This window comes from Abramis brama (genome assembly GCF_963993115.1).
Source record: "Abramis brama genome assembly, chromosome: 14".
Lineage (NCBI taxonomy): Eukaryota > Metazoa > Chordata > Actinopteri > Cypriniformes > Leuciscidae > Abramis > Abramis brama.
In genome coordinates this window covers 13,462,411-13,476,758 of record NC_139976.1, presented here as the reverse complement: position 1 = coordinate 13,476,758, position 14,348 = coordinate 13,462,411, and the positions used below count along the sequence as shown (strand labels likewise).

The 14,348-nt window shown below is 42.9% G+C and overlaps 1 protein-coding gene across 2 annotated transcripts; it reads right to left on the bottom strand.

Annotated features, from left to right (window-relative positions):
* Positions 1–7,133: 7,133 nt before the first annotated feature.
* LOC311096402 (uncharacterized protein) lies at positions 7,134–11,967 on the bottom strand. 2 transcript variants are annotated; one of them, XM_084135528.1, is made up of 6 exons: positions 11,842–11,967; positions 9,528–9,560; positions 8,302–9,386; positions 7,916–8,059; positions 7,515–7,723; positions 7,172–7,239 (listed from the first exon to the last, which is right to left on the bottom strand). In XM_084135528.1, exons 3-6 carry the CDS (start codon positions 8,477–8,479, stop codon positions 7,213–7,215), a joined length of 558 nt encoding a protein of 185 aa, XP_083991654.1. In that variant the 5' UTR covers positions 8,480–9,386; positions 9,528–9,560; positions 11,842–11,967; the 3' UTR covers positions 7,172–7,212. The 2 variants fall into 2 exon arrangements, with proteins under 2 accessions (XP_083991653.1, XP_083991654.1); XM_084135527.1 differs by having other exon boundaries at positions 7,134–7,723.
* Positions 11,968–14,348: the final 2,381 nt, after the last annotated feature.

The window sequence follows — 14,348 nt, the reverse complement described above, 5'->3', positions numbered from 1 at the left end:
CGCATATCAATACTCATTAGAGGAAACGCATATACTGTATGTGATGCTGCCACACGCGGAAATGAAATCATGTTGATAACTCTATGAATAAAAGTATGTTTTTCGGAGATCTCCAACTGCTATACAACATGATGGTTTTACATAAGTTTACTATACATGGTTTGACCTTCCATACTTGGATCGCAAAGTCGCTCTGAAAGGTGCATGAAGCGTATTGCTCTTCACAATAGATTTAGAATTAGCTGAAACAGTACAAATCTCAGATTTCCAAAGATCACCTGATCCATTCCAACACACAATGTACACACACACACACAGACTCCCAATTGTCACTAATTGAGCATATTCAATTTGAACGTCCTTGAAGTTTTGGTTTAAATAGATCTGGATAGTTGCAACTACCATTGCTAGCTGTACAACCGATTCTGCAAGACCTTAGGTCTCATAAAAAAGGCCTTTTCCTGAAACATTACACATGAAACTCAACACGCTACATGTTCGCCTGCTGCGGCTTTCAGAGAGAAGTCCAGAGAGACCTACATGGAGCGTTTGCTCTCTTGAAGCAAGCCAAACCTCCTGCTATTTGTTACTCCCAACACTATTCTATCTGGCTTACCTCAGTCTAGAACAACTTGCATCTAAAACCCATTTCATTTGTTAGTTGGATCATGAAATCAAACTTTTTTCAATAGGTCCAAATCTCTCACAATGCTATCTGCAGTGTATCTACTATCAAGAAATATAAAAGTCATTCAGCTTCCCCATCAAGGCTCAGTGCGGTTCCCACACCTTGGCTATTGGAATTCCTAAACAGCATCTAACGTAAATGTCACATTCTGAAAGTTCCGGAGAAGCCTGGCCAAAGCAGCAGAGCAATGCAATGCAGCAACACACTTGATTGAAAGGCTTCCGAGAATTCTCTGGCTGTGCGAAGCCCCGTACAGGAGATTCATAATGGATTTAGCAGGACAGGTACACAAAGCTCTTGTGGCCACAGACCGGAGCTGTGTAGAGTTCACTGTTGACATCTGGAATGTCTTTCCTCCCTTGCTTTTCCTTTTGATTGAGGAGTGAGTCACATCAACAGCCAGAGTCGCTTGTTCCTGTGGCTTCAATAGCACTATGACTGAATATTTTCTCTGATAAAAAGCAAAAACGGATTGGTCAAATGTTAGCACAACACATTGGAAATCAGAAATAGACAGAAGACCAGCTCGATATTCTTAAAGTGGAGAAAAGACTTTTATCCAAGCACCATAATGGCAGAAATTATGAAACTTGTTATAGTGATCTGTGAACTGGTCAAACCACACACACACACACACACACACACACACACACACACACACACACACATACCTACTTAACCACAATGTGAGGACGTATGACTGGGAACCCTACCTTTAGGGACACCCCTTTCTGAAGGGTCTAGAGACAAAAGAAAGATATGACTGCACTTCTGGAGAAGCTGTCATCACAATTATCACTTGATTTTATCAATAAAAGCCTTCCTTAAAGACCTGACATTTTGCCTTCACTTTAGGGACAGTATTTTTTATGTCCATTTTGGGGACATTAAACACAAACTCTGATGAAGTCATACTTTGAGGACCATGGTGATACACATACTCTGGTTAAGGTATACTTTCAGGACATTGTTGAGATGTTATATATTATTTATCCTAAGAAGACAGAAGTAGAATATTACAATTCAAAGTTCCAATACTGGACAGTGAAATCAAGCTAGTGCAGAGATACAGGTGTGAGAGAGTAAACTGGGTTTCTTCTTTTCTGCAAGATCACTGTAAATGGGTAGCCTACATTTTTTGTCTGATTTGTAGCTTGAGATCAAGTCCCTTTGGCTGCTCAGTTGGGGAATGACAATTAACATTCAGAAATATTATTGATTTGACTGATTGACTATCAGAAGCAAAAGATGAACAGAATTGAGCTGAATAATAACACTATTGTCTTTAATTTCAACTGTAAAACAGCTCTACATTATTCATTTCATAATTGTTGACATTTGCAAGTTATTTTATGTCTGTGAAGCTCCTTTGAAACCATCTGTATTGTATCATGCGCTATAGAAATAAAACGGACTTCACTTCATGGCAGAGAACCTTTCACTGACCACCGGCTGCATCCCTCTAGTTAATTTAGCATCGACTGTAAACTAATCATTATCACAAAAACATCTTAAGGAGTTTTCCTCATCAGAGTCATCTTTGGCTACACACTGGGGTTAAGACATTAGGCATGTTCTTCTGTAAAGTGTAGTAATTGTCAAAAAAAACTCTATACAAATAAAAATAGTGATACACACTCTCCGATTAAATGACTCTTTGGGGACTCGAGTGACACACACACTCCGATTAAATGACTCTTTGGGGACTCTAGTGACACACACACTCCGATTAAATGACCCTTTGGGGACTCTAGTGACACACACACACTCCGATTAAATGACCCTTTGGGGACTCGAAGTGACACACACACTCCGATTAAATGACTCTTTGGGGACTCTAGTGACACACACACACTCCGATTAAATGACCCTTTGGGGACTCGAGTGACACACACACTCCGATTAAATTACCCTTTGGGGACTCTAGTGACACACACACTCCGATTAAATGACCCTTTGGGGACTCGAGTGACACGCACACTCCGATTAAATGACTCTTTGGGGACTCTAGTGACACACACACACTCCGATTAAATGACCCTTTGGGGACTCTAGTGACACACACACTCCGATTAAATGACCCTTTGGGGACTCGAGTGACACACACACTCCGATTAAATGACTCTTTGGGGACTTAAGTGACACACACACTCCGATTAAATGACTCTTTGGGGACTTAAGTGACACACACACTCCGATTAAACGACCCTTTGGGGACTCTAGTGACACACACACACTCCGATTAAATGACCCTTTGGGGACTCTAGTGACACACACACACTCATATTAAACGACTCTTTGGGGACTAGAGAGACACACACACTCCGATTAAATGACTCTTTGGGGACTCTAGTGACACACACTCTGATTAAATGACTCTTTGGGGACTCTAGTGACACACACACACACTCCGATTAAATGACTCTTTGGGGACTCTAGTGACACACACACTCCGATTAAATGACTCTTTGGGGACTCAAGTGACACACACACACTCCGATTGAATGACTCTTTGGGGACTCGAGACACACACAAACTCCGATTAAATGACTCTTTGGGGACTCAAGTGACACACACACACACTCCAATTGAACGACTCTTTGGGGACTCTAGTGACACACACTCCGATTAAATGACTCTTTAATATTAACAGTCTTGGACACATTGTGTTGAAAGTGCACATTGCAGTTAATGACAGAACTTCAAATTATTATTTTTTTTAAAAGAACAACAATGAAAAATCAATTAACTTGGAGGTGGGAATGATTCTCAGTGCCCAACTATCCTCTGTACTTCCTCCATCCACCCTTCTTCAAAATCTCTCTACTTCCTCCTTTACATTCTCTCCTCCCTCTTTAACTCTACTCCTCCCTCTTTAACTCTACTCATCCCTCTTTAACTCTACTCATCCCTCTTTTTACCCGCTTTACTCCTTTTCATCCTCTTTAACTCTACTCCTCCCTCTTTAACTCTACTCCTCCCTCTTTAACTCTACTCCTCCCTCTTTAACTCTACTCCTCCCTCTTTAACTCTACTCCTCCCTCTTTTTACCCACTTTACTCCTTTTCATCCTCTTTAACTCTACTTCTCTTCATCCTCTTTAACTCTACTCCTCACTCTTTTTACCCGCTTTACTCCTCCCTCTTTATCCTCTTTAATTCTACTCCTCCTCTTCACCTCTTTAACTCTACTCCTCCCTCTTTTTACCCTCTTTACTCCTCCCTCTTTTCATCCTCTTTAACTCTACTCCTCCCTCTTTTTACCCTCTTTACTCCTCCTCTTCATCCTCTAACTACTCCTCACTCTTTTTACCCGCTTTACTCCTCCCTCTCTTTATCCTCTTTAACTCTACTCCTCCATCTTTTTACCCTCTTTACTACTCCCTCTTTTCATCCTCTTTACTCCTCCTCTTCATCCTCTAACTCTACTCCTCACTCTTTTTACCCGCTTTACTCCTCCCTCTTTTCATCCTCTTTACATTTACTCCCTCTATTCATCCCTTATATTAGGTGTGCTGGACATGGGCTGTGGCTGGATGTAACCGATTGGTGAGAGTTGCCGTGTGCAGACGAGAGAATGTGATGTCAGACACTTTCTGCTTCCTGTAGTGACGCTCAGGCTAAGTTTGCATACTTTACCACAGCTGAAGTGGAATAAACGCATTATTTTCCAGATACAGATATTTCAGAGACATTTTCATTCAATACATGCACTACTGTTTGTACAAGAATAAAGTTCAAAATAAGCCTAAATACCAGTGAAGTGGGGTCTACATTGTTTTATTTTGATAAACATTTATCGCAACTACATGAAAAGAGCTTTTACTGTTATAAAGAACAGATTTGTGATCCTTAGTGGAACTGAAGGTGTGAGAAGAAACATGAAACGCACGTGATCGTTGTCAAGCGGTGTACTCTGCCAATCGTGGATTAGCTGTGTCATCATCAGAGCTCGTGAGTCGCTCTAGAGAATCTGCTCTGGCTGAGTCCTCCTGCTCTCCAATCACTCTCATTGTACTCTGATGCCTTATGGCACAGTCACGGGCGTCGCTGTCTGAAGTCGGACACAAGTTCTAACCATCAAGCACTGCTCAAGTTAGCCGCTGATCGTTCTGTGCAGCGCTGCATGAAGTCCAACAAGCCTAATGTAAAGGGGACGTAAAGATGGAGGAGAGAATGTAAAGGGGACGTAAAGAGGGAGGAGAGAATGTTAAGGGGACGTAAAGAGGGAGGAGAGAATATAAAGGGGACATAAAGAGGGAGGAGAGAATATAAAGGGGATGTAAAGAGGGAGGAGAGAATGTAAAGGGGACGTAAAGAGGGAGGAGAGAATGTAAAGGGGACGTAAAGAGGGAGGAGAGAATATAAAGGGGACATAAAGAGGGAGGAGAGAATATAAAGGGGATGTAAAGAGGGAGGAGAGAATGTAAAGGGGACGTAAAGAGGGAGGAGAGAATGTAAAGGGGACGTAAAGAGGGAGGAGAGAATGTAAAGGGGACGTAAAGAGGGAGGAGAAAATGTAAAGGGGAATGTAAAGAGGGAGGAGAGAATGTAAAGAGGGAGGAGAGAATGTAAAGAGGGAGGAGAGAATGTAAAGAGGATGTAAAGGGGAGGAGATAATGTAAAAGGGGAGGAGAGAATGTAAAGGGGATGTAAAGAGGGAGGAGAGAATGTAAAGGGGATGTTAAGAGAGAGGAGAGAATTTAAAGGGGATGTAAAGAGGGAGGAGAGAATGTAAAGGGGACGTAAAGAGGGAGGAGAGAATGTAAAGGGGATGTTAAGAGGGAGGAGAGAATGTAAAGGGGACGTAAAGAGGGAGGAGAAAATGTAAAGGGGACGTAAAGAGGGAGGAGAGAATGTAAAGGGGATGTTAAGAGGGAGGAGAGAATGTAAAGGGGACGTAAAGAGGGAGGAGAAAATGTAAAGGGGATGTTAAGAGGGAGGAGAGAATGTAAAGGGGACGTAAAGAGGGAGGAGAAAATGTAAAGGGGACGTAAAGAGGGAGGAGAGAATGTAAAGGGATGTAAAGAGGGAGGAGAATGTAAAGGGGACGTAAAGAGGGAGGAGAATGTAAAGGGGATGAAAAGAGGGAGGAGAGAATGTAAAGGGATGTAAAGAGGGAGGAGAATGTAAAGGGGATGTAAAGAGGGAGGAGAGAATGTAAAGGGGATGTTAAGAGGGAGGAGAGAATGTAAAGGGGACGTAAAGAGGGAGGAGAAAATGTAAAGGGGACGTAAAGAGGGAGGAGAGAATGTAAAGGGGACGTAAAGAGGGAGGAGAGAATGTAAAGGGATGTAAAGAGGGAGGAGAATGTAAAGGGGACGTAAAGAGGGAGGAGAATGTAAAGGGGATGAAAAGAGGGAGGAGAGAATGTAAAGGGATGTAAAGAGGGAGGAGAATGTAAAGGGGACGTAAAGAGGGAGGAGAATGTAAAGGGGACGTAAAGAGGGAGGAGAATGTAAAGGGGATGAAAAGAGGGAGGAGAGAATGTAAAGGGATGTAAAGAGGGAGGAGAATGTAAAGGGGACGTAAAGAGGGAGGAGAAAATGTAAAGGGGATGAAAAGAGGGAGGAGAGAATGTAAAGGGATGTAAAGAGGGAGGAGAATGTAAAGGGATGTAAAGAGGGAGGAGAGCATTAGGCTTGTTGGACTTCATGCAGCGCTGCGCAGACCGATCAGCGGCTGACTTGAGCAGTGCATGCCGGTTAGAACTTGTGTCCGACTTCAGACAGCGAAGCCCCGTGACTGTGACGTATGGTATCAGAGTACGGCGAGAGCGATTGGAGAGCAGGAGGACTCAGCCAGCGCAGCTTCTCCAGAGCGACTCATGAGCTCTGATGACGACACAACTGATCCACGATTGGCCGAATCCACTGCAACACAATGATTAAGAGTTAATTCTCACACCTTTAGTTCCACTAATGCTCACAAATCTGTTTTTATAACAGTGAAATCCCCTTTCATGTAGTCACGCTGTTATATTGTCATGTTTATCCAAATAAAACTGATACAATGTAGACCCCACTTCATCGGTATTTAGGCTTATGTTGAACTTTATTCTTGTACAAACAGATGCTGTATTAAGCAGTACATGTATTGCATGAAAATGTCTCTGAAATATCTGTGTATTTGGCAAATAATGCATTTATTTCACTTCAGCTGTGGTAAAGTATGCAAACACAGCGTGAGCGTCTCTCAATTTTAATTTCTATACCTTTATCCTTATTTCTTTTAATTTAGCTCCATTTCTTACAAAAAGAGTATAATGTGCAAAGTGTTAAAGTGTTTGTGCCTCCCTACAAACCACCCTTTCTTTAAGAGTCGTGATCCTGTTCCGCACATAATTTCTCACACCAGTCCATGTTCGCTGCTTCAAAGCTTCTGGCTCTGCGTCACTACGGGAAGCAGAAAGTGTCCGACTCACGTGTCTGTTTTCAGCTCCTCCTGCCTGCACACTGCAACTCTCACCGATCGGTTACATCCAGCCACGGCCCATGTCCAACACACCTATTCACTCTTCCCTTTTTATCCTCTTAACATTCTCTCCTCCCTCTATGACAGAAATATCAAAAAGTTTAACATGACATTCCATCCAACTTCATTGCAACTGAACAAAGAAAACTGAATAATGAAAATTGACTATCTTAATATCCTCTACTTCTTCATTAGCCTTCTTATACTCTAACTTTGCACTTTATATTCTGTTTCATTCCATCCTCAAAATATTTCTACACCTATATCCTCATTTCTTTTAATTTAGCTCCATTTCTTACAAAAAGAGCATAATGTGCAAAGTGTTAAAGTGTTTGTGCCACCCTACAAACCACCTTTTCTTTAAGAGTCGTGATCCTGTTCCGCACATAATTTTTCACACCAGTCCATGTTCGCTGCTTCAAAGCTTCTGGCTCTGCGTGAATGCATCTTTCACAGTCTTGCTTACCAGGAACTTTGTATGTCTTGATGAACTTCATCATGTGTCTCTCTACTGCTTTTACCTCACTGTCCTCCCATTTCTTTTTTGGAGCGTTTGAAGAACCTATGAAATAGTTAAAAACAAGTAAATACTCATTACACATTCTCATTACAACTAAATTGGTGAGTAAAGACCAAATCAAGACTAATGTGTCCTAATGTGTATATTTTTTTCATTTGGCTGGATATTGCTGCATGGAGCTGATTCATGTTTATTTGATTATTGTTGTTTGTGTAGTTTAGAGATTTTTCTTACCTTGATCCTCCCATGAAACAGATTGATCAGATTGAACAAGTTGATCAGTCTCTGCTGGTGCTGTTTTCTGAGATAGGTCACTGTAATCCTCCTCATCACTTGACATGGAATCACCTTGGGCCTCAAGTTGCTCTAAATAATTCACTGACAAAAAAATTTACACTTTATTGCTTATACTTACCATCTGTGACATGATTATATATGTTACCGGCAAAGTGTGAAATCCCGTTATTGTATAGAATGCCTGATGGTTACCTAAGTTACCTACCTACATTACCTAGGGCATTCTATAGAATTCCGGATTACACACTTTGCCGGTAACATATACATTGTTTTGCAAATATGTAAAGAACAGATACACACAGACAGTCCAAGTATACTCGTACCATTTGGGTCAATTTCAATGTCATCAAGTTTCTTTCCTTTGTAGTCAGACAGTGTTCCTTTCTCCATGGCCATTAGCAGCTGGGAGAGCACTTGTTCAACAGGATGGGGTCTGATGTGACCAAACATACCAAAAATCAGCTCAGATGAATCGGATGGTAGTTCTTCTGGACATGACATTGTCAAAAGTGCTTTGATACATCCAACATCTCCCAACGAGGCAGGTAGTTCATCTGATCAATTTATGACTGTACCATCACCAAAAAAGATGAAATGCCAATCTAAAGAGACAAACACCTTGTCTGGTGATAAGACTTTTATTCAGTCAATGCCATCACCAAAGACGGAACTCCGCAAGGCGTACAAGAAGCAGTATTGCCTTAATTGCTCTAAGCCATATTCAAAAATGGCAAGACACCTTGAATTTGTCCATCACAACGAAGTGGGGGTTGTAAAGGCAATAGCATTTCCAAAACATTCCAAAGAAAGACGAGTACAGTTGAACCTCCTTTGAAAAAGGGGCAACTTTGCCCACAACACAGATGTGGTGAGACAAGGACATGGGGAGATGATTGCCTACTACCGTTCAAAAAATAGACAAAGAGCCAAAGAATTTATTCACTGCATTTACTGCCAAGGGCCTTATAACAAGCGTAGCCTTTGGAAACATATCAAAAACTGTCCTCTGAAACCTAAAGATGATGATGCCCAGGGCAGGAAAAGAGTTCGACCTCTGTGTGCTCTAAACACACCAGTCGGCTTAGAAGTGAGCAAAGGTTTCAAGAAAATAGTGTCCTTTATGAACTATGATGAAGTTTCGCGTGTAGTTCATACTGACAGATGCATCTTTCCTTTGTAGTCAGACAGTGTTCCTTTCTCCATGGCCATTAGGACTTTACTCATTTTTGCCAGCTGCAGTGTTCCCTCTGCGATGGACAAACTCAAGGTGTCTGGCCATTTTTGACCATGTCATGTCCAGAAGAACTACCATCCGATTCATCTGAGCTGATTTTTGGTATGTTTGGTCAACATCGCTGTAGTCTGTGACATCGCTGTAGTCTGTGTCACAGACGGTACTTCCTGAATACTGAATGAGAGAATATAACACTTACTCAAGGCAGTGGTTCCTGTAACATTATGTTTCATCGCATTGTGGATACTGGCAAGCAAAGTCATAATTATGCCAAAAAAATTGAGCATATAAAGTATCACATGGCAAGTCACATACCTGTCTTTTTCTTGATGGCCTTAAAGAGGATATCTGGAAGAGGAGAAATACAAACAAATATAAATAATATATAATTTCATATAATCTATTGTTAGTTCTACAAGTGCAATACAGCCAGACCATCCCAATAATTAAGCAAATTAATCTACCCACCTCCCTTAATGAGAGTGTCTCAGACATCTGCGATTTTGAATCACAGATAAGAGTGAAGATAAGGGTGGAGCAAGAGAAGATGATGATGATGATGATGAAGGCTGCGCATAGGAAGGCAATGAAGGCTGCCCAGGCGAGGATGATGAAGATGAAGGCTGCCCAGGCGAGGATGATGAAGATGAAGGCTGCCCAGGCGAGGATGATGAAGATGAAGGCTGCCCAGGCGAGGATGATGAAGATGAAGGCTGCCCAGGCGAGGATGAGGATGATGAAGAGGAAGGCTGCCCAGGCGAGGATGATGAAGATGAAGGCTGCCCAGGCGAGGATGAGGATGATGAAGATGAAGGCTGCCCAGGCGAGGATGAGGATGATGAAGATGAAGGCTGCCCAGGCGAGGATGATGAAGATGAAGGCTGCCCAGGCGAGGATGATGAAGATGAAGGCTGCCCAGGCGAGGATGATGAAGATGAAGGCTGCCCAGGCGAGGATGATGAAGATGAAGGCTGCCCAGGCGAGGATGAGGATGATGAAGAGGAAGGCTGCCCAGGCGAGGATGATGAAGATGAAGGCTGCCCAGGCGAGGATGAGGATGATGAAGATGAAGGCTGCTCAGGCAAGGATGATGAAGATGAAGCCTGCCCAGGCGAGGATGATGAAGGCTGCCCAGGCGAGGATGAGGATGATGAAGAGGAAGGCTGCCCAGGCGAGGATGATGAAGATGAAGGCTGCCCAGGCGAGGATGAGGATGATGAAGATGAAGGCTGCCCAGGCGAGGATGATGAAGGCTGCCTAGGCGAGGATGATGAAGGCTGCCTAGGCGAGGATGAGGATGATGAAGGCTGCCTAGGCAAAGATGAGGATGATGAAGATGAAGGCTGCCCACGCGAGGATGATGAAGATGAAGCCTGCCCAGGCGAGGATGATGAAGGCTGCCCAGGCGAGGATGAGGATGATGAAGAGGAAGGCTGCCTAGGCGAGGATGATGAAGATGAAGGCTGCCCAGGCGAGGATGATGAAGGCTGCCTAGGCGAGGATGAGGATGATGAAGGCTGCCCAGGCGAGGATGATGAAGGCGGCCCAGGCGAGGATGAGGATGATGAAGGCTGCCTAGGCGAGGATGAGGATGATGAAGGCTGCCTAGGCGAGGATGAGGATGATGAAGATGAAGGCTGCCTAGGCGAGGATGAGGATGATGAAGGCTGCCCAGGCGAGGATGATGAAGGCTGCCTAGGCGAGGATGAGGATGATGAAGGCTGCCCAGGCGAGGATGATGAAGGCTGCCCAGGCGAGGATGACGAAGGCTGCCCAGGCGAGGATGATGAAGGCTGCCCAGGCGAGGATGATGATGATGATGAAGGCTGCCCAGACGAGGATGATGATGATGAAGGCTGCCCAGGCGAGGATGAGGATGAGGATGATGAAGGCTGCCCAGGCGAGGATGATGATGATGAAGGCTGCCCAGGCGAGGATGAGGATGATGAAGGCTGCCCAGGCGAGGATGAGGATGATGAAGATGAAGGCTGCCTAGGCGAGGATGAGGATGATGAAGGCTGCCCAGGCGAGGATGATGAAGGCTGCCTAGGCGAGGATGAGGATGATGAAGGCTGCCCAGGCGAGGATGAGGATGATGAAGGCTGCCTACTAGGCGAGGATGATGAAGGCTGCCCAGGCAAAGATGATGAAGGCTGCCCAGGCGAGGATGATGAAGGCTGCCCAGGCGAAGATGATGAAGGCTGCCCAGGCGAGGATGATGAAGGCTGCCCAGGCGAAGATGATAAAGGCTGCCCAGGCGAGGATGAGGATGATGAAGGCTGCCCAGGCGAGGATGATGAAGGCTGCCCAGGCGAGGATGAAGGTGGCATGGGTGGCGCAGGAGCTGGTGACGGTGATGAGGACAGGGCAGGAGAGCATGAGGTTGATGAGGCCATTATAGAGGTGGACAAAGCACAGGGTGCCGATGAAGAGGGTGCATCAGATGTGGATGCGACTGAGGATGACTGTGACAGCTTGAAATATAATTTGAATAAAAATATAAGGTCTAAAAGCAAAAGGACTAAGCAAACTGTTAATTAATAAAATAAATGAATAATAAAATAATTAACCGTTAATTGACTGAGGCGTTGATCACAGAATAGTGTGATTATGTTCACATATTACTCACCAAACAAACTTTTTGTGATTGCTGTTTAGCAATCTTGTGTTCCTTTTCAATTTCTGCTCTGTTAAAACGTTCATAGCAATCTTCATGATGTTGTCTTAATTTTGCCAATCTTGATTAAAACCGCTTCTGCAGATATATAAAGAGGTATTTAGCTTAAACAAGAATAAAATGTACATTAGCAATATTGAAAACTGTGGCACCCATTTCAGACAAGAACAAACACACTGTAGGAGTGAACAAAAAATGTTTTGCACATTTCAAAGCAAAGATCATTAATAAAATAAAAACTCTAAACAAACATTTATACAAACTTTACATACAAATTGTGACAATAGTCACATTAATAGTTACATTGGTTCAGAGTCAGACATTTAAACTCTGAACCAATAACTATACTTAACTAGCAGAGGTTGGTAGTAAGGCGCTACATTTACTCCATACCATCCAAGTCATTTTTAGTTTGTTTGTTTTAATTGTGGGTACATTTTACATAAGTGTGGGTACATAAGTACATTTCTAATGGCAATACAATTTTGTATCATTTGAAGCGTTTATACACTAGTGATGGGTCGTCATGAACGAATCTTTAATATGACTCGGGACTACCGAGTTGTCTCAGAGAGTGATTCGTTCATTTTGCGCTGACCGCACATGCCCAACATCCCATGGGTTCTGTACTGGAAACAGAAATGATTAGTTCATCTCTCGAGACTTCGGGTCCAAGTCTTTCGTTCTTCCGGTCAGTCCCACAGAGGCTATGCTGTCAGTACCGGAAAGATAAATGATTAGTTCACCTATCAAGTCCACGAAAACTCAAAAGATGAACTAATCAATTCTGTATCCGGTAGCGACTGCATAGCTCAGCCTATATGGGGCTGTCACGTGATGCACGAATGACTTGAACCCAAAGTCGATAGACTCGAAACGTGAACTAATCAATACTGTATCTGGTACTACAGACTGCAAAGCTCAGTTTATGAGGATCACGGGATGATCGAACGGCTTAGATCGGGAGGTGAGGTAAACTAACAGAATGCATAGCCTGAAGACCCAAATAAATAAATTAACTGTTTCTCATAATATGGCCTTTTTCTTGCATTGCAATTTTTTTCTTATTCTAAATGCGATCAACATTTGATGTGTTTGGGGAATTTGGCTAACATGTAACATTTTAAATACATTCTGCTGAAATGAACAAAATAACTCGAAAAAAGATTTGTTCATTTTGATGAACGAGATTTAAAGATCTGAGTCAGTAAAATGATCCGAACTTCCCACTACTATTACACACGTGTGCTGGATGAAGTGGATATGCACCTACAATCAACTAAAACCAAACCTTTAAAAAGCATCCTATGGTTTGCCAGCGATAAAGATCTTTTCGAGTTGAACACCTGAGCGCCAGCTGTTAGTGGTTGCCTGTGTTGCGTGTTCATTATTTTGGGGGCCGAGCAATGAAGGGAGGGGTGTGTCTGTTTGGGTGTCGATTTCAAATATCAATAGTGTTTCTCAGAAATCACTCACTGCACTTTCAACTAGCTGGCAGTAAACATCAGTAGATAGTTGCTGCATGTATGAGATGGTTACCGTTTTATTCATTGATGTTATTGCTTTGCCTGACTGCTTATATGGACCATTGCTGTTCACCTTGTCCAATTCAGGAGAAGAAACAGAAGCTGAACAATGGGGCTGGATGTCAGAAAAGAAACCAGTGAATATCAAAATCAGAATATTTGTAAAGGACAGAAAAACTTGTTCATGTTCATTCCTCTAGCTGTCCTACACGTTATCTATCATTTCTTTCACACACAACTCTACGCTGAAAGAGTCAATAATATAATGATACAGATGTTTTAAAGTGGACTTACCGATTTCTGCAGACCCAAACTGCTGGCTGGCTTTTTATCAGTGGATTCTGCTGATGCTTTATTCAAAGGCTTGAGAAATATGAGACCACAATCACATGGTAACTAATCAGAATGAGAGTTAAGATTATGAGATTTGTGAGAATTACTGATTAATCTCTTTAGCATTTTCTTGATAGTACCTTGACTCGCCATGGCCAATCTGAGTCGCCATAATTGTAAGTGATTTCCTCCCCTGGTAGAATGTCTCGTACAGCAAAGAGACACAGGTGAGGTTTTCTGCTCACTTCAACGGTTCTCATTTTGCAAGTATTTCTGGTCTCATCATTTACATAAGTCTTCCCAAGGACGAGTCTTCTTTAGATGCATCCATGCTATAAAGACATAAAATGACCACTCAGTACTAGCTAGACATGTACAGTTATTATAAGTGGTTCTGAACCCCAGTCCTGGGAACCCACCACTCTGCATATGCTGTATGTCTGGTGTTTTAATCCACCTGATTCAGATGAGGAGTTCATCATCAGAACACAGCTCTATGAACTCAACTGAGTGTGTCAGGTGAAGGAGACATACAGAATCTGCAGAGAGGAGGGTCTGAGAACCACTGATCTATATGATATATGAGATTAAATGGCGCAC

Bases quoted from the DNA above. Each gene is read 5' to 3' on its own strand.
- LOC311096402 (XM_084135527.1), bottom strand. From the start codon at position 8,479: ATGTCATGTCCAGAAGAACTACCATCCGATTCATCTGAGCTGATTTTT. The intron at 8,060-8,301 runs GTACGAGTATAC...TTTTTTTGTCAG, and splicing joins CATTGAAATTGACCCAAATG to TGAATTATTTAGAGCAACTT. The intron at 7,724-7,915 runs GTAAGAAAAATC...ACTATTTCATAG, and splicing joins TGTTTCATGGGAGGATCAAG to GTTCTTCAAACGCTCCAAAA.